Raw genomic sequence first — 20,978 nt, 5'->3', positions numbered from 1 at the left:
TAAACACCACACTTCTAAACAAATCCTGTCTAATACCTGGATAGAAGTAAACAATACAGCTCTAAGTCTGTCCTGATTTATCACAGGCAAAAGAAAGCTGGTTCGAGCTGTTCCCACTCATGAGTCATGCTCCAGATTCTTAAACATTTGCTACCCTATCTGTCAGAAAAGCAGCAAAACATTTCATTTGAAATGGCAGCACTCTCATGGAATACACTTTTTGCAAATAGATGCAGCATGTGGCTAATGCTTGATAGATGCAGAAGCTGGCACTAGCAGATCCATCTCTCAGTAACAAGAGCATATTGAACTAATTAAACTAATATATTCAACTCTTTAAATACCAATAAATGCAACTTAAATCAAAGAATAGCTGTGAAGTTATGCTTCAAAAATATGCATTTTTTGGAAGAAAACCAAAACAAATGGTGTATGTAATAGTGAGAAGAGACTGTACTCTCACTTGTGGTGTCCCAGCCCTTGTGTCCAGCCACACACTGCCCTTACCGTTGCTGCTGTGTTTGGTGCAGGTCTTTGCTCAGGTGCTCTGCCTTCTTCTCTGGCTTTAACTGATTGAAGAATTGCAAAAATATTCTTGGCAAAGTTCTGAAAAAGATATCAGGTAGCTGTGAACCTTACTGACCATCTGCATTTCATATAACAACCAGGCAGGTGAAGACACCACTTGGTTAACTTACATTTCACCAAAAACCAAAACTGGTGCACCAATTTCCTAAATTGACCCCTTTTCTGTGACAGGATCCAAACATTAACAGGGTTTTAAGGCATCACTGCTACCCCCTATTCTTTAAGGGCCACACCTGCTAAATCTAACTAGCTTCATTACACCACAAGGTAAACCAAACTCCTCTCAAAGCACTTGTAACCTGTAAGGTACAGAATTAAGTGTACACAATGTCTCCTACTAATGTCAATTTTCAGTAATGGTTCACCAGTAAAAGAAACCTTTTTATCAATTAGGGAAAATGGCTTTTTTTTTACTGGTTCAGAATAATATATTCACAAAATGCTAACACTGCTCCAGAGTATTGTATATTAACACTGAAGTGCTGTTAACACCACTGGCATCATGAAACAAACACATGAATTACAAAACAAAGACTTTTGGGGTGAATTTGGTAGAAATCACTTAGAGAGCTGTACTGCAAAGCCTCCCTAAGCCTGCTCACTTGACCTCAGTGAACATCTTGTCAATCCACTGCAAGCCACCAAAGGAAGGAACTGGAAAACCATCAGAAACCTCTTATGAAGGCAAAGCCATCCCCTGAGCAAACCCAGTTCTTTTGACAAAGTCTGAGAGAACTCACATAAAACTGTATTTAAAGTTCTTTTCAGTCAGAAAAATCCCAAGGAAAAGACTTTCAAGAGCTGCAAGCCATGCACATATCAATTATAAAAGGATACTCAAAGTCTAAACCACAAGCTTTTACTGCAAATTCAGATTTCTCCCTAACTGTGGCCTGGGCATCATATCAATCAAAATTCTTGTCATTGCTGTGCTTTATCACACACTGTCTCTAGGAAACAAGGCTACTCCATCCTCTGAAACTCACAAGGAGGAACTAATTAACAAGAGGAGCAATGGCTTCAGAGTGACTGTCCCTGCGGAACCCAAATCTCCCAGTCACAAGGAAGTTACAACCCACATTCACATCCATATTTTACTCATAAAACCTACAGTTCATATAGTCTTAAAGGGAGTTGTAATTTCAAATTATGAACTTTTCCAAGGCCTTTAAACACATGGGACTTTAATAGCCTTAAATTGCACATCCTGGACCAAACTCAGGTAAACACCCCACAAGGTTGTTTCTCCCATCTGCTGACAACAAGCCACTAATAAGCATGGAATCAGAAGTGTTCTTGCTGATATCTTTTTCCCACAGCATGAAAATGCAAGTCCCCCAGGGCCACAACTAATGACTGTTTGGAAGGGGAGAAAGGCAGCAGTGTTTTAACAAGCACTCAAACTAACATCATCTTCTTGCTGGTCACTGGCTTGGTCAGGGATATGGGATTATATTACTGTGACAGAAAAATGATTGAGCAGCAAGAGCACTGCATGTACCTGCTGATTTGTAAAGCCCTGCAGAGTTGAAGACTGCTAAGCTTTCACTGTTCATCCCTTCAGAGATCAGAATATGAATATCCATTAGCTTCTGCCCTAGATTTAGTTAAACTTAGTTAAACCAAGTGCAACACTTACCACCAAAAACTTCTGGTCTGAGGGACAGAGCAGAAAAGAAGAGGATAAAAAACCCGAACATCAAAATATTTGTTTCTCTGCACAGATGCTCTATCCCTTGCCAACACAGTGACTAACACACATCAACTCAAGTTACTCTCACTGATGGTGATTTAATGCCAGGATGTTTGTGGAGAAATCCCAGGGCCAGTCAGATCAGACTGCTCTGATAAGGAAGGCTTAATGAAGTCACATCACTAACTAAATTTCTTTTGTAATAAAACTACTTCCATTGCAATATATCACAGTTTATTTTAAAAAATTGCAGTGTTTAATTTCTGTAGCCCACCATAACCCCAATTCTCATTAGCAAAGACTTCTACTCACTACAGCAGCTTCATCATGCTAGCAAAAACAAACAAACATTTTTCTAATAGTGATCATCAAGGATAAACACTGGTTTCAGCTTCATTGAAAACAATTCTAGAGGAAGAAAAATTGAAGAAAAGGATACTTCATCTCATTCATCTGACAACAATGAAACCTTAAATCCAACATGTAAAACTAGAAGTATACACCCTGTTCCATAATATGGCTTACAGTGCTTCAAAAGTTTCCTATAGCTAAATTGCAATCAATTTTTAATCAGATCTACATTCTGATGTTTCACTGCAGAAAAACAGGAGCCTAAGGAAAAAAAAACCATATAAAATCAAAAAACTCTTGAACTGACAGAAAGGACGTGCATCCTAGAAAATCAAGAGCTGCAGAATGCTGTAAACATTGTCCAGACTTGGAGTAGGGCTGGAGAAGGAAGAAATGAGCCCCAACTGCATTTCTTTACACGTTTGCTTGATATGCTGAGACATACTGCTAAATCCTTTAGAGCCACTGGCAGACTGAAAGGCACGATGCTGTGCCAAAAAGGCAATATTCCTATCACACATCCTCAGTAATTCCTATATATGGAATGACAAGAAAAATGCAAACAGCACTGAGATGGCCTCATAAAAGCACAGCAGAAATTAAAACACTGCTCATAAGGAACATGAAGTGATAAACTGTGTATTTAAAAGAAAATATTTTGCACATCTAAAATTAAAGCACACATTTAAATCTCAAATTCAAATCAAAAAGTAAAAAATAATTGAAGGCATCACTCTCCTATGCCTTCAGAATATGTATCTTCAATTTGCAAACTGTTCACCAAGTTTGAAGTCGATTTTCTCTCCTCCCTGCTCTTGTAATTCCCAACTGCAGGGACTCGTGGTACCCCTCAAACTGCTCTCTGCACACCTTGGAGCTGGACAAGCCATGCTGGGGCACACAACAAGCACAGTGCCACACAGGAGAGTGTAGATGAACCACCTGGAAAAACAGGTGTCTGTAATCCTGCTTCCAGTACAATGGTAGTCTAAAACATTCACATTACACTACTGGAATTTATATTGCTAAACAACTAAGAGCACATGATGACTCTGTCAAGCTTCAGATTAGGGAGCCTTTAAAAACAGGTTGATAAAAATTGAACTTGTTCCAAATCATTTGGGGAAAAAAAATAAAAATCAGATGCTCCTTTTCCAAAAGTTAATCTGGGCATTTCTTTGTGTTCCACAGTAAATTAACTGTGAATTACTAAAGCTGAACTGAAAACATAGCTGTGAGTATATTTGCTCTCTGTATAGCTGTGGACTATGCTCCCTGTACAGCTCCCTGTGTATTTATGGACTACATGTTCAGTAAAATGTGCAATTTTCACTTGTTCTATGTTATCTTCACTAAATTTTTATAGCAAGAATATTATATGAAAGAAAACTGAAATATTTAATTTGAAATGTTAATTCAGAAGTGTGAAACATCAGCAACACTGTAACAGCCTGAAGATACAGTACAGCATAAAATCTCCAATCCCCTTCATACATAATCCTAGTTTATTTCTCCTATGAATGCAGCATATGGAAATACTTACTTTTTCATAGTTATGTTAGAGCAGTGTTTAAGGAATTACTTTATTGCTTTTTAGCTGACCTAAATATTCTTTCAGGAAACATAATGCTTTATTTTACAGACTTTTTTGGTCGAATTCAAGGCAAAAGACAAAACAACATTTATTACTGCTCAATGTAAATACAATTTTTAAAATCTGGCCCATCTTTCCCTTAAATGCTACATTCAAAATGTTTGCAGTAGTGCCTGGCAGCAATAAAATAATTTGCCTGGTTTTACTAAGGAAGGCAGTCCTGCATAAAGTGGAGTCTGGACACTCAAGCTGTCCTGTGACATTTGTGCACAGCCACTCCAAAGCCAACCTCCTGCTCCAGCTAGAGCACTGATGAGGACACCAGTTCCTCTTAGCCTGGCACACCTCTACTTCTGCAATTTGGTATTCAAATCCCACTGCTGTGCACTCCAGGAACGTGAGACAATTCTGCCACCTAGAGCCCACACGTAAAGATGCTTATACAACCCATTTCTCTTAAAATCAGCAAATTTTCCTCTCAGACCTCTTAGTTGTCTAAAGTGATGAAAATACTATTAGTCTTGCTTCAAAATTGTTTTTCCAGCTAAATTAAGTTATTGAAACTTTAATTACAACTGCAGTGTTAACCTCCTCACAGGTGACTTCACTAGTAAGAATGGTCAAGATTCATCAGAAAAAAAATATGATTTCTCACATTTACTTCAAATACAGTAGTTACTGTGAAAAGGATCAAACCTATAAAGAAAATACATGAATTTTAAAAATAAAATATGCAAGTACTAATTGCAGTAGTAATATTTTGCAGGTGGTAAGAGAAAACTAAAAATCATCACCACCACAAAGATAAGCTACACATGTGGGAAAAAACAGTTCTGCTCTTTAATACTTGTGTACAAGAATACAGAAGACCACAAAATAACATTCTGGAATAATTCAGATGCTGTATTAGATAAATTTGCAATTTATCTATTTGGGTTACATCCCAGGTAAATGCCACAGAGCAGGAAAATGCCAACCCCTCTAGCTAGGTCAGCTATAAACTCCAATCATCCTGCTCAGCTCTGGTCTTCTCTCATCATGCACACAAAAATACCCAGAAACCAGGGGTGGCACAGTGGGGAACTACAAATCAAAATTATGAAATTTAATACATAAAACTCACAGTCAAGAGCTATGAAAGTCTATTCCCTTCTGTATTAACATCTTGTGTCATGGATAACAACACATTGGGCATCAGGTAACCTTCCCAAAGAAAGTACAGGTAACTAGTACATTACAACAGGGCTGCAATAACTAAAGATATAAAAGTGGAAAATCTATGAAGGCTTAAAAAACAAAGTTGGTAATTTAATCAAATTACTTGTTATACAGTTTAAGATGTCTATGCTTTCAGCACAAAACTGAAGAAAATGTGCTGGATAGCCCAGTCTAAGTCTTTCACATAAGAACAGAAGATATAAAAATATAAAGATCAAGGAAGTTTTTTGTATATATTAAGCAGGGAAAATATAACTACCCAGACTGCAAGAGAATCAAATTCACCAGTCTGCAGCAGTGAAGCAACAGCAAGAAAAAAAAAAAAAACAGACTACTGCTTCAACATGTCAACCTTGACCTTGTAAGTAATATACAGTTAAAGGAACAAGGTTACACTTACAGAAAGATACAATTTCATGATGTAAAGGTTATGAAACTACAGAGACTCAGCTCCACCTAACTCTGATCCCATAGCAACTCTGAACAGTTTTTCCACTATAAACAGTTACCTGCAGAAAGAGCCCACATGCCATCACTCTTAGATTTGACACACACTTAACTCCATTAGAATTGTGTATACCTCAAATGCAATTTCTCCTGCCCAACTTACATGGTTCTAGTGCAGAGCTTTTCCCTGGCCTGTCTCCAGGCAGGCAGTAATGTCAGGATGCCATACAGGTCACTCATTGCCATATAATGTCTGGCAAAGTCTTCCAAAGATTTGCACAAGGGCTCAGGAAGGAGAAAATACTTACACATGTGCTAAAAGCTGAGAAATGCACCAAAGCAGCAGCTGACAGATGTGTCCATGTGTCTGCCTGGACAATGCACCCACATCAGGAGTGTGCAGCCACTGTTCAGCTTTTTAGCTGTAGAGATTTAGAAAGGTTATGTGCTATAACCTTTAAGACTTCCCATATCTTTGACAGGCTGGATTATGTTATTTCCTTGTACAGAGGGTTGGAGTTCACTTGAGAAAATATAATTCTAATATACTTGCAACTGTGAGAAAAGATAACTGAAGAGTGCTGGCCAAAAATTAAAGTTTTAGCAATAAATTGTAGCATTTTCCCATGAACTGGGTGTGGCTGAGGTGGAGTTAATTCTGTTTTAGCTGCCCTGGGAGGCAGAGAGGTGCTGACAGCAGCCCAGTGTTTTGGCTGCTGCTGAGCAGTGCTGACCCAGCCCCAAGGCTGCCCCCTCACCACTCCATGGGGCTGGGCAGGATCAGGACAGAGAGGGCAGCCAGGACAGCTGACTCCAGGGATATTCCCCATCACACAGCATCTGCTCAGCAGTAACAGCTAAGAGAAAGAAGGAGGAGGGCATTTCTTGTTAAAATATTTGTACCCAAGCCCTGCTCCCCAGGAAGTGCCTGGAGATTTCCTGCTGCTGATGGGAAGCAGAGAACACATCTTTTGTCCTCCTTTGCTTGCCCACACATCCTTTGTTTTTAATAAATTGCCTTAATCTTGACCCACACATTTTTTTGCATTTTATTTTCTCCCAGCCATCCTGCTGAGGAGGGAAGCAGCTTGGTGGGCACCTGCCATCCATCCAACCAACCAAGGTCAGCTCACCACACTCCACAGAGAAAAGGATGAAAGGCTTTTTTTCTTTTTTTTTAAGAACATCTGAAATGCTCAGAGCTGCCCATATCAGAATACTAGTTCATTACCAAATTTAAAAATGCACAAGGCCAGTATTAGTGCATTTCCAAGAATCCAGCTTTAAGAGCCCACCCAGTTACCTTGCTGCTTATCTAAGAAATAGTTCTGAGCAACCTGGGAGATTAAAGATAAATTACCAAATATAAATCAAGTACAGCAGCAGTCACAGACAAAAACACACTCTCCAAATACACCTGTGAATGCTACTTTAATTTGTTCCCATGGGAAAAATTCAAGTGCCAAATGCATTTACAGTAGAGATGAATTGAGGAGGTTTTTCCTTCAGAAAAGATTGCTGTTGCCTGCTACAGAAGATCATAAAAACAAAAGGATTTTTAGGAAAGAAGGGTAGAGGAAGGATGTGAAAGGAAAGAATCAATTTCAGTATAAACAGGTTTTTTTCTAGGTATTCAATGGTTTGTTTTACAAAACAGCTTCCCATTTATCTAAAAACAACCATACAACTGAAACTGTGCAGAGCACTGATGCAAAGCTTAACATTTCAAACACTTATGATATTAAATAATCTATGTATGGATTCAAAACTCTTCCTGAAATTAAATTCCTTTAAACAATATATGCTGTCAAAGAGTTCTAAAATTAAGTTACTATGAGAAGGAAAAAATCCTTATACTAAACAGATGCAATTTGGCTCTGAAGTGATCACATAAAAATGCCACATTATTCATAAAAATCTAGAAGACTGCAGTAGACTTGGGGAAAGTCAACAAAATTTAAAACAAGAGAGTGGGATGATTCATCTACTAGGAATTAAATCAAACACTGACTTTCCAAAAGAGGTAGAACTGCATAATAATGATACAGAAAACTATGGAATAAGAACTCAACAAAAAGTTTTAAACAAAACATAACAAGCCAGCAGATAAATGCAAATGCAGAAATCTTAAAACCAAAAGAGGACAGGTGAACTGAAATGCCTGATTTTACAAACAATAGCAACCTCATAGAAATCAGTAAGAAGACATCCAGGAATCAAATACAAGATCTGATCAAAAGAGGGTACCAGAGAGGTCACACAGACAAGGGACCTGTGTGATGCATTACAGAAATCATAAGGCTCAAATAAACTGAAATGAACTGGGAATGCTAAAGCACTTTCTACAACAGGAGCATCAATGCACTCAAATTACACATTCTCATAAACCAAAAAACAACTCTCAGCCAGGAAAATATCTATCACTGTCATTTCAGCAAGGGGAGATTTGTGACAATGAAGATGCTGGCAAAAAAAGCAGCAGGTGAAAGGACAGAATGCAAGTGTCATGAGAACTTTTTTAAATGTTAAAAAAGAACACTACATCACCAGAGACTTAAAAAAACATCCTGGAACAGTTCTATAAAAGCAAATTTCAGAATTGGGAAGTACATCCAAAAGGAGAAACAGTAAATGTTTCAGCAATACAGTTAATATTTTTGACATCTATGAAGAATTTGGAGAAGCATACTGCTGGGGGAATCAATATTTTCTTCAAACATATCAAAAGCAGAGGAAACCTGTCAGTAAGCTGAAAAGGTCAAGAATTTCTTTTGTACTATGGCCTTTTACTTTTGTGTACTTTTTGCATCTTAAGCTGTTTGTGCATCTTAGTTTATTTACAGAGAACACTGGGAAAACCTACACATACAGGGGTGTTTCTCTGGGGAAAAGAGCCTCAGAAGCAGCATTGGACTGAAGCAATTTTTGCAAAGAAACAACAAAATTTACATTTAGGAGTGCTCACTGTTTGTTACCATTCACACAGGAGTTCCAAAGGAATTCAGATATTAAAAAGGCATATACTGTTGAAGTCAATTTTGGTTTTAAATACTCTAGGAGGATTCAAGAGACTGCAGATAGTGAAAATTTACAATAAAAAGAATTATCTGCTCAGTATGGGTTTATCAAGCACATCTGCAATTGAAGTATCATATACAAGAGTCAAAACAGCATTGGCAGAGCAGTATCATGCTTCCCTGACCAAAATTTTTAAAAGGAACAGGGAAGAAGGGAAGAAATTTGCTTGAGACAAGATACCCGAGTTTCTTTACAAGCTTCAAGAAGGTCTTTACAAAGGTTCTTGAAATAGAGGAAAAAAAAAAAGGAAAAAACCCAAAAAACCCAAAAACCAAACAACCCTCCCAACCAAAGTACAAATGAAAAACCTGAGCTGTTCTGGGTTGAATCACAGCCCTCAGTAACATGTGATGTTTCTCTATCTACTTACTTTCACAGCTACTTGTTGGAAAATATAAACATTAACACTCGATGATTGCTGTCCAAGCTACCAAGAATGTTCCTGCAAGCCTGCACAAACCGAAATAGAAGATTTGCTGTTATGCCCATACACTCATCAGGCTGCTCACAGTAACTGCATCCAAGAGCAAACTTCACCTCTTGTTTCTTGTCTTCCACCCTGGGTCATGTTTTGCTTAAAGTCACTACCTCATCTCACTGTTACTACAGGGATACTACAACAAAAACATTCATCTCTTCCCTACTATCTTTGCAATTTCACTTGGAAGACAAGTGGAGATAGGAATGCCATGAATGATTCACAAAAAGAAGAAGAGCTACAGAGATTCCCTTGGTACAAATCTTCCCAATGACTAAAACATCAAAGCTTTTACCAATTTATCAGCTCTCAGCAGCGAGGCTGCTACAAATCTCTGAGATTCAGTGAAGCAACACTCACTCTGTAGGTGGCACACAGGAATGTGCCACATACCCAGTAATTACCCCATCATTCATGAATTAAATGATTCTACCCTGGGACAATACTGGGAAGTTGAGAGTTACGTAAAACACTGTTAAAAACACTGTTAAAAATAAGATAAATGAAGACTGAGAGTTCATTTATTTCTAAACATGATTTTCCTGTGACAATACTTAAAAGAAGTAGTGAAGGCAAAGGATGCAGTTTGACAATAACCTCAGGAAAACAGACCCTTGAAATCTTTTAGAAATTGACTTACTGCTTCCCTGAGAAATGTAGTGCCAAGTAGCTCTGCAATAAAGAAAGCCTCACTCACTGTCCAAAGAGAGCAAGCTGGCAGCTGTGCTTGCAACCATGTTCAGAACAGCACCTAACCAAGTGCAGCCCAAAGCAGCATCAAGGGACAAAACCCTCTTCATGGTAACACTCTCTGGTTTTGTCCATTACAGCATTTTTCCTCCTTACTTCTTTGGTGTTTTCCACAATGTAGAGGCCTTTGGGCTTTCAATGTACCTGTGTTGTTCTTTCTATCAATTACTCCCCACTCGGGTCTGTTTGCAATCCATTCCTGGACCCCTCCCCACTGCAGGGCCCAAGCCAGCTTTGGTTAAGAGGAATTAGGTGATTACTTAGTATCTTTTAAATGGCTGAAACAAGTAGCTGGAGATACAATTTAGATTTACTGTAACACGATAAGGACAAACTCTTCTGTCACTGTGCCAACAGCCCTGCAAGCCCACCTTTACATGGAACACTGAGCATAATCCCCCTGTCATCTCTGATTAACAAATTAGATACAGAAAATGAAAACGCAGTTTGCCATAGGGATCATAAAACCCAGCTTCATATCCAGAGCATTACCTTGCCTGTGCTTTGTAAGATTGTAGTTCTTGTCCTCCATACTCTCTCCCTGCTGACAATATCTCTAGTTACATCCACTTCAGCATCAACAAAACTTCTCTGTTTAAGAGCAGTTATGTCATCATCCAGATCAGTTTTGATAGTGGATCTTTTCTTTGCCATGATTTTGGCTTTGATAGCAGCAATTTTTTCCACTGACATAGCTTCAGACAAGGACCTAAATGAGCAAAAGTAACAGCAGAGACTGAATTATTGCACAAACAATTCTTCTGAAAGAATTTGTGAGTGAGTAACTTCATCCTGCCAAAGTTTAAGGCTGTACTATAAACCACAAAACAGTCACCTTAAATGTACACTGAAAGATTATATAGGCTTGGCATTGCTGTTTTGGACATGTGAATCCATTGTGTAACAAAAGACTCACAGTACTAACACAAATACCATCCAAAAATCCCAACTATACCAAACAAAAATAAAGAACTCAAATGTAAAGCATCAGGACTAACACCTTCATTTATAGCAACATTCAAATTTCAGTTCCCTGCTATTTTTAGTGGATTACAATTTTGTCAACCAACACCTGGCTGCTCTGAGGCTTTCAAAGCATTGCTCTAAACCTTGGCTGAGGTGCAGTTATGTGGACTTGGTCCCTTGGAAGATGTGGTACCTTCTCAGACTGTGCAGGTCAGCAAACAACAGATGGTGGGAACCTTGTCCACATTAATCTGGGTTTGAGAGAACTCACTCGAGTCCAAGAGTGCAACACCTGTGTGTGTTTGTTTTAACTGTAAACACAGCATTGGGCTGTCAGTGAGCCCTACTGTTTTGCAGGTGAGCTGAAGAAAAATGATCAAGACTGAATTGCACAACACTAACTGTCCATACCAAATTTACTATTACATGGGGCTGTTCTCCATTTCAGAATACATGAAAAAATTAACGTAAGTATTGGCTGTGAGCATTCTCCTTAGTAAGTATGTTATGGGGAAGGGAACTTGTTTGTGTTGCTACTTGGTGTACAGCAGGGTAAAGCACAGAGTTGAAACTCACTGCCTGTAAATATTTGTACTGTTTTTAAAGGGGTAGTTGTTTACATTCAGCATTAAAAGAACTGGTAACTAGAGAATATAAACTAATTCAAACAACACAGTAACTCTCAGTGCAACACTGCAAAGTTGTAATACACTCAAGGTAGCAACCACATTATTAGTTTATACAAAAATCACACATACTTTTAATTTTTTTCTTATGCTTTCTACCTATGCCACAATCAGATTTTTTTCCTATAGTTTCCTTTAAGTATACCTATATAAGAGATAGGAAGAAATCATTCAAAATACATATTTTTCATGTGCTTAGCTATAATTATGGATTTTATAAATGCCTCAAATCTGCACTGTCACTGAAGACATCTGACTCCTTGAATATCACTGAGAGTATCAAAGAGGGAAATTTCCACTGAGAGCTACTGGACAGAAGCAAAACTGGCTGCTTTTAGCAGAAATTGTTCTCCATCCTGTAATTAAGCATTAGGAGCAGTAAACCCACCTGATCTGCTCCGTTTGCACGATTCCCTCTTTGTGTCCTTCCAGCCGAGCTGCCAAGCGCTCCTTGTCCAGGCGCACACACTCTTCATCCTGGAAGGAACAGTCACGTTCAAGTTCTTGTGCACTCTCTTTTCAAATATAAATACAGCTAGAATTAAAGCTGTTCAGAAGTATTTTCTTCACATTTGCAAGGACAATCTTTATTTCCAATGATTTTGGATCTGGGCATTATCATTAAGTGCAGAGTATTGGAAGTTTCCTCAAGAATCACAATTCTTCAAGTCTAACTTCTAACCCCTTCCAGTTCCCATTCCCATGGAGCTCTAACCCCTTCCAGCTCCCACTCCCATGTTACCTGTACACCAAAGGACAGGTAACCCAATGGAATTCCTACAAAAACAGATGAACACTAATTTACCTCCACCAACCATTTGTATTGATGACAGTCACTGTCATTACCTCTATTCTTGGTTTCTTTGCTTCTGCTAATATTTCATCTGCTGCTCTTTTAACTACAAGAAAAAGAGGATATTAAAAATGCAAGATTGTAGTAGATTTTTATAAAATAACCTCAAAGTTATTTTTTAGTTAAGCTGTACCTTGAGTGGATCGTTGAAGGCCAATTTCAAGTGGAGCACTTCTGTCTATGCTTGATGAGGTTGCTGCATTTAAACAGAACATTCGGTTTAAAAAGAAAATATTTGCAATAATATTTGGGTATAAAAGAAAGAAGGACAACAGACAAAGTGCAACAATGGAAGCTCTACATATTAGATAGCAAAGGTGGTCAAACACTGGGACTAGTGGAACTAGTCAGAACCTGACTGAATGTAAAGTTAAATTATGTTGCTCGGGGTCATTTGGCCCTTCTCTGAAAAGTGGATTGGATTGGTGACCTCTTCTGGTCCATTCCAACATAAATGAATCAGTGATTCTATGATCTCTATATCCCACTCATAAAAGAACACAGAGACACAATGAGAATTAGACTCTAAAATCAAGATGTATTGGATTGTCTAGGTTTGTTTTTTTTAAAAAAGACAACCTGGTGATCCCTTCAAAATGTATATATAAAGTGATTTTACTCATCATATTACAGAAATAATATCATACTCCAGGATACTTAAAATCTAAAGACCACCTACAAAGCAGAGGATCTTACAGAGGTGATATTTCTGTTTTTCTCAGAGAAACCTCTTTTTCTGACTATTTCTAACAAAAAGATTCAAGATAATGAAATGCTAGACAAATCTGGCAGACTGACAAAGCAGTGATTCCATACATTTTATTAAACTGAAGATTTCATCCCACACATTTCTTGCATTCAAGATCAATGTACTACTGAAAGCCTCCCATAGTCTAGAGAAGGAAAAAACATACATGCTAAGCACTCTAACACATAATTATTAACTAGAGTAGGTTAATAGAATAATAATGTTCACCTCTAAACATGCATGTAGGAATACAGCTCCTATCCAAGCAAAACAGTTAATTTAAGAACACAATTAAAAATGCAAGAAATAATAACTTTGAGAAGTTTCAGCACATTCAGTTAAGATGCAAACTGCCTACTGTTACCCAACCTTCCCCTCCTAGCCCTCACTTGTGCCATGAATATGAAGCAGTAAAGAGCACTGTGTGTCCAAGTCAAAAGAACACATCACTCACATGTTTCCCCATTTAGGTATGCAAGCAAGTCTTTCCTATCAGGTCTTCTTACCACAGGAATGTTTTCAGTCTGAAAAGACAGCAGATGTGACATTAAACTGTTCTTCCCTCACAGATTTTTACTCACTGAAGATTTTTTACTTTTACTGAAAACTACTCATTCACACCAAGACATGACCATGTGTCCTGCCACCCAAGGAAGTTTAAGTATCAAGCTTAAAGTACAACCACATCCTAGAGGATGTTCAGCTACACAAAATTAAACATACAGCCTGCTACAAAACTGAAAGAGAGAGCAGCCTTCTTCCTTCTAACTTTCTAGTAAGATCAAGAACTAGCTTTTATCACACACACAAACACTTCCCTGCCAGGAGTCTGTGTTGATACATGGAAATCATGTATCTCAATTGTGTAGTTCCAACACAGCAGTGCTGTCTCAGGTAACAATGAAGCACAAAGAAAGATGAAGAGTGGCCTCATAGAAAAGAATCAAACAGAAATTAAAAAGACTTTTTTTAAATTCCTTTATTTGTAGGGCTTAACCAGTAATTTTTTTTAATTGGATTGTTTACTTCCAAAGTCCACTCCAAAGCTGTTCAGCTTTTCTCCATTCTGCAGATCCTTGCCATCTAAGGCACTAAAGGATCATCTAGATTGGGATCACTCCACACAACAGATGGACAAAAGTACTCCTGAAATAGTTTAGTGCTGGAAACAACTATGTCCATAGACTATCATGATACATGCTGCCCTTACTGTTAATAATTGGTTAACAAACTCCTGCTGTAAACATAATTTGGAGGTTTGAAGGGATAATCTGTTAGGAAGTGAATTGTCAAGAAAAATACTCCACCCTGACAGGACTTGTCATGTGATCCTTCTGCAGAGGTGATTGTTTTTAAACACTCACACACTCTGCTGCATCTCATTCTCACTTTCCCCAGCCAAATTCATACACACAAGTGCATTTATCAGTCCCTGAAAATAACTACACACATTCGTCACCACAAGACAAAAATCCCATTTTGTATGGTCTACTTACTGCAGCACGACGGACATAGACAGGATGGGAAAGGTGCACATTATTGAGCAGGAACAAGATAGAATCCAAAGTGTAGTATTCCCTGGGCTGGCCCTCTTTCCCTGTCCTGTAACACAAGAAAAGGTTGTAGCATTTAATTTCACCATCTCTGTCTCAAGCACATCCTCTTTTAGAAAAGTTCTCTTTTCTTTCCGGATGACAGTTTAAAAAGCCAGTTAGTATTATTATCAGGCTATAGCCAAACTACTGAACTCTCAATTGTGCTAACAAATACAGGTGAGGGAGATGAGTTCTTGCTGCCTCTTTACTGTATGAATTATTTAAAAAACTTTCACAAAATAAGCCAAAATAAATATGCTGTAAAATAAACAAGCAAAACTTGGGAAATGTAAGTACACATCGCCTCTCATTCACCCTATTTATTCTGATTATCAAAGGAACTGTCTATCACATGTGAGACAGCCAGACAAACAGAACTGAGCTGCAAATGAAATAAAGCATTAGATCATCTTCAGGTACAACAGGCCAGAATGCTCAGCACCAGAGAAAGCACAGTGAGAACCTGGGACATAAATTCCAATGTCTAGGGAGCAAAGGGCTCAAAACAGTGCCCAAAGATTAAAATAAGGAGTGACTATAACGTAATTGCACAAGAAAATCAGCAAAATGCTGAAGGATACAAAATCACAGTGAGCTCCCATAACTGAAGTCAGACCACATCAGAGCAGCACAACAGCATCAAGTTCAATCTGAGCTTCCAAACAGCTTGTTTCAAAGATACAGCTCTTAAGTCTAAAAGGGAACTTGTTCTGTGCAACTGTTCACAAAAAAAAAAAACAAAAACAAAAAAACCCCACACCAAACAAGGCCAAATAAATGCCTGGATCAGCTTGGCTCCATGTACATTGAACAGAATTTCCCCCTCTCACCCATTATGCTGTTACTACAACATTGTGTAGGGGAAGCAATGCCTGTCCATGTTTCAAAAACCCCTATTCCCTAAACACTCCCAGTGCTCTGAGAAACACCCCTGGCAGCCAGGAAAGCAGCAAGGGGAGAAATTCCACTGCCCACTCCCACCTTGGGACATGTCAAACCCCAGCTCCAGGCAGGACAGGGCTCCTCCACATTGCCCAGTCCCTGTCCCTGACCAGCTGGCTCACCTTAAAGCCTGAGGAAGAGAAGCCACCACAAAACCAGCCCAAAGCTATAAATTTAAAGAGTGGGAAAGAATTTTCAACAAATAAAGAGATTTCAGGAAGAAATGCTTCCATTAAAAGTTTTCCCTCTAAGTACAGTGGCTTTACTCATGGATCATCATCTGCACCAAAACACACAGCACAGAAGTGCCAGCCTCACTGGGGGAAGGGAGAGGAAATAAATACCCAGCCACAACTTTATGGAGCCTGGAAGAGTCACAAAAATCTACTAAACCAACAGAGGTGTAAGTCTGCTTTCACAGTACTGTGGATTTAATGCCACCTACTGCTTTGCTTGTCATTACTTTTCTGAAATTAGCTAAGAGTACCCAACAACCTGTTCAGGACTTATTATCAGCACTAAAGTTCAAAACCTCACCTTCACAACGATGCCTGAGAAAACCAAGAAGAATAACACACAGAGAAAAGGGATTCAGGATACCAAAACTGTAGAATAAAGGATCTGTCTTACCACTGTCCCTTCCCTCCAAAAACTTGGTCTGCATGAGGCGGAGGGTGCCTGTACCTTTTGTTGCTGCAGAGGAAAGGGAGCAGACACACAGGATTTTTCTTTCAACTGCTAAGAAGCCAAAACTGGCAGCCACCCGAACTGGATTCCTCAGCAAGGAACTGTTTGAACAAGCAGCAAAGCAGTAAGGATCTTTGATAAGGTGGTATCTAAACACACTGGAAGCACTAGCAGAAACAAAAGCTTCCTCTACACAGGCTTGGCTCCAAAGCAAAGCCATGATGTCACATGATACAGCTGTCACTTCATTTTAAAACAAACACTTTAGATTGTCTTAGTTCAGAATCACTCATTATTTCTTTGAAGTGTGCCATATGCACTGAGCACAACAGAAAAGTCCAGCTGGTCATCTACTCAAGCTCTACAATACTTAGCAAGAAATGACAAAACAAAAACAAACAAATACTGAACCATTACCTATTAATTGAAACAATGCAGTGTTACAAAGGCACAGGCATTGCCAAAGCTCAGCAGGGCACAGCTGGTACTTCATCACTTCAGCCACACACACAAGAATTCCCCGTGCTCATTATGGCTCTGAGGATGTTTTATTAGGAGCACAAGATATTGCACATTAATAGGAAATCATCAGATGGACAAGCAGCTGCACACAAGGACAAAACCTAAGCCTAAACTGACATTTCAACATCAGTGTGTGCTCCCGCTAAATAAACTGAGAACTAAAAACAGGCAGATCTGAGGGTAGCTTACCTCATTCCATTTACAAACATCCAAAGTAGAAACAGAAATTAATTCTGTTACTTCCCATATTCAGTTATGGCATCAATTACTTAAGAACAAAATTAAAATCTTAGGGGGCAGACCTCAACAAACCCAGTAACAATCATTAAAGTAAAAATATAAGGAACAGTTGCATCTCTTACAAAAATAAACTCTAGCTTAAACATGGAGAAAATGTTTGAAAATGAGCAGGTGAAGCTTACTCTCTCCTATTATACAACACCAGAAACTGACTTCTTTCTCATCCATTCACCTCCCACCTGTGGGCACCAGGAATTTATTCATTTTTAACAGCTTTGTTTCCTCTTTCCTGTTTCAAAGCCTGAAGTTTTTCAGAGGTACTAAGAACCTGTGTCTCATCCACAAAACCAAGCAGAAATCTTTAAAGCCACAAGACAAAGCACACTGAGTATCACACAACTGACAAAACCCAGGGCCAGCTGCTCACTGTTTGCAAACTCAACTGCATATCCAAGCCCCTTGACTAGGCAAACAAAGCAATAAATTTCTCTGGTAGATTGATTCCTTCCTTTGGTTTTGAAACAGATTCATTAATCACTCTTGAGGGCCCATAGGTCAAAACACACAAACCACATCATCTCAGACCACCTGGCCTTTTTCATGTGCCAGCAGAAGCATCCCTATAATTATTAGCTGGAAACGAAACTGGATTAAAGTTGCTTTCCCCCCACACTTTTTTTTTCTGCCAGGTTACTTTGAACTTGGCTTGATTCCTTAGCCCAATTCCCTGTTTGGGTGACACTTGTGCCAGAGAGAGAAGGCAATGCAGGGTAGCACTGCTGACTTCTGCCAGCTAAGCTGCTCGAGGAGCCACAGCTAAATGTCTCCTGGGACTACTTCTAATTCTAGCAGGGACAAATGCCACTGCTGCTCTTCAGCCTGGCATTACTCTCTTCAGGCTGGAGATGCAATTACAGCAACCGTGCTGGGGACATCTAAAACAGAACTCGAGGTTTGCTCTGTGAAAGATTAAGCCACCAACACCTGCTCAGTGCAAGCATAATTTGGGTCCTGTCAAATGACCTGAATATAAAAGGGTTTGAATCTTGAAAGTTTTTGAGAATGTCCCTCCTGAGTGTAGCAATTACCTAAATTAGCAGCTCTTGAAGCGTGGTGTTCAAGCTACTGAGCACGGCTTGCAGAACTGGTCTCATTTTTACAGTGTCTTCAATTCAAAACTGAGACATGCAAAATGCCACAGTGCTTGACAAGAAATGCTGTGAACTGAGAGCAGTCTGATCCTATCAAAAGTTCAGAGGCCACTGGTCTAAACCACGATTTAAAGAACAAAACCCCTCAAATTCCACCACACAGGTACCCCAGGTGAGCACTCACAACTCTGGCAGAAGCTGCTGCTCTGTTCACCCACACATCCTTCTTGACCAGGAAGATAAAGCTGCCTGGCTCTACACATAGCAAAGTTTGCTCTCCAGCTGCTTTTAGGGTTTTGGTAACAATTTCTGGGTCTAATCCAAGCTCTCCTGAGCAATAGGATAGGGCTGGCAGATCAGTTTCTTGTTCCCTGCAGAAGGGCAATGAAACTTGTTTGTCTGCTTAACCACTACTTGTTACCGCTTGGGAAAAGCAACTTGTAGCAAGGAAATCACCACATCTTTCTACACACTGCCCAGCAAAAGTACAGCCAAGACTTCTAACTGCTTGTCCAAATATTTTTCTTCCTCTTCAGTCTACATACCAGTATCCCCCCACTCAGCCAGGAAGCACAAATAACTCCAAAAGTAGTTTTTGAAAGCCTAAAACAGGTAATGAAAAAGCAGATTTCTAGTAATATATAAGGGACAAAGTAAAATCAGCTATGAAAAGTCCACCTACAACTGAAGATAAGCAAGTAGGCTTAATTCCTTTCTCTCTCTCAATCTAAGGCTAGTAATAGTCCTATCATAATCATGAGGAAAAAATAATAATTCCTGGTCAGACTTAACTGCAAGTTCGGGGTTTTGTGAGAAATCTGCAGGCATTTCTGCTTTTCAACAAAGGTTCACAGGATAACATGTCCTCTTTGAATAGTACCTGAGCTTTAAAAAGGAGCATTTTTCCCTTTTAAGTTTGAAAAGGATTCATTGAAACTCTTCTAGTGAGGGCACCAAGAAGCAGCAGCTGCTAAATTCTGAGGAAAGGCAAACAAAAAAATCCCTTTGCAATGTAAATAATCCATGCTACGCTAGGAAATTCAACAGGTAAAAACCCTCATTTTCTAGAGGCTTTCTAAAGCCAGGCATTTTATCTACTACAATCATTTAAGCCACATAAACACTCTCTACTTGTTTATTACGATAAGACCCACCAGGGAACAGCCTGCACCAGGTCCTGCCCAGGAAGAGGCCTCAGGTGGGGGCAGAGCACCTGCACAGCTCAGCAGAGGGAGTCGGTCCGGGCCTCGCTGCCCTGGTCCCGGTGCTTTGTCAAAGCTCCAGGAGCCGAGGAGCAGCCCCGATAACCCAAGAGAGAACCACAGCCGGTGCTGAATGGGAAGGGACCCATCGGGATCACCGACTGCAACTCCCGGCCCCGCACAAAGCACCCCAATAACCCCACCGTACGCCTGAGAGTGTTGTCCGAGCAACAACACAACGCGCCTATTTCACTAAACACCGGAAAAACTTGGGAGCAGCCGCCTGCTGCCATCTCATCGCATGAGTCTGCAGGACGCGGCCCCGCGGGCGGCACGGACAGGAGCGCCGAGAGCCGAGGAACGGCCCGGGCCCGGCTCCGCGACTCTCCCGGGCCAGGACAGGAGCCGGGAACGTTCCCGAAGGGAGCGGCGAGCGCTGCCCGCCCGGCCGGGCTGCCAGGGCACGGGGATCGCCCACGGGACAGCCGGGCAGGGCGCCGGGGCCCCGAGGCCCTGCGGGGAGCGGCACCGGCCCGCCCGACCCGTCCGCGCCGCCACCCGCGGAGCGCCAAGGACGGCGGCACCCCCGTCCCCGCTGCCCGGGCGCAACTTCGGGGCAACTTCTGCCCCCGGCCGCCCCTCGCCCCGGCAGCGTCGCTTACCCCCAGATGACATAGTTGGTCTTGACGTTCTTGGGCCAGGAGAACTCTCCGAAGATCACCTCGTCGCCCTTGACCACGATCTCCTTCTTCTGCGTGTTGTACTGCCGCAGCACGCTCAGCACGTCCGCCATCTTCGCCCGGCCGCCACCGCTCCGGCCGCCGCCGCCCGCCGCAGGACCCCGCCGGCGCGCCCCAGGCTGCCCGCCGCGAATGCCTGAACCGAAGCCGCCGCGCCGCCTACTAGAGGCGACGCCGGACGCGTTGCCATGGGAGCGACGTGGGCCCGCCCCCGCCCGGGAGGGGGCGGGGCTGTCGGGGCGGAGGCCACGCCCCCTTGCCCCTCAGGGCGGCTGCGCCCCCGCTGCCCTCACGGCGGCACAGGCGGGGCGGGGTTGTGGGTGCGGCTTGCTCCGTCCTGAGCACACGGAGCTTTCTTACGTTTTATGTGGAAATAGAGCTTTAGACACAGTCACTGCCCGAGTTTATCGGCGTGCTTCCCTTCTCCGGAGCTTTGATGCTCCCGCGTG

General features: G+C 40.9%; 1 protein-coding gene and 1 long non-coding RNA gene across 2 annotated transcripts in view; both read right to left on the bottom strand.

Annotated features, from left to right (window-relative positions):
- Positions 1–20,749, bottom strand: part of CDC73 (cell division cycle 73) — a 102,205-nt gene extending 81,456 nt beyond the window's left edge. Inside the window, exons 1-8 of the mRNA XM_071436004.1 lie at positions 20,452–20,749; positions 14,947–15,052; positions 13,905–13,974; positions 12,836–12,898; positions 12,696–12,748; positions 12,238–12,326; positions 10,690–10,906; positions 508–606 (exon numbers count right to left, since the gene is read on the bottom strand). Coding sequence (XP_071292105.1) covers positions 508–606; positions 10,690–10,906; positions 12,238–12,326; positions 12,696–12,748; positions 12,836–12,898; positions 13,905–13,974; positions 14,947–15,052; positions 20,452–20,582 — 828 coding nt within the window. The 5' untranslated portion in view covers positions 20,583–20,749. The remainder of the gene's footprint in view (positions 1–507; positions 607–10,689; positions 10,907–12,237; positions 12,327–12,695; positions 12,749–12,835; positions 12,899–13,904; positions 13,975–14,946; positions 15,053–20,451) is intronic.
- Positions 7,304–10,675, bottom strand: LOC139594222 (uncharacterized). Its single transcript, XR_011680538.1, has 2 exons — positions 9,340–10,675; positions 7,304–7,419 (listed from the first exon to the last, which is right to left on the bottom strand). It is a non-coding gene; the product is annotated as an uncharacterized lncRNA (long non-coding RNA).
- Positions 20,750–20,978: the final 229 nt, after the last annotated feature.

The sequence above is a fragment of the Agelaius tricolor genome, unplaced genomic scaffold, assembly GCF_023055355.1.
Source record: "Agelaius tricolor isolate 1412-34295 unplaced genomic scaffold, bAgeTri1.0.p SCAF_11, whole genome shotgun sequence".
NCBI lineage: Eukaryota > Metazoa > Chordata > Aves > Passeriformes > Icteridae > Agelaius > Agelaius tricolor.
Note: the sequence above shows the minus strand (reverse complement) of the source record. Positions and strands in the feature narration are given on the sequence as shown.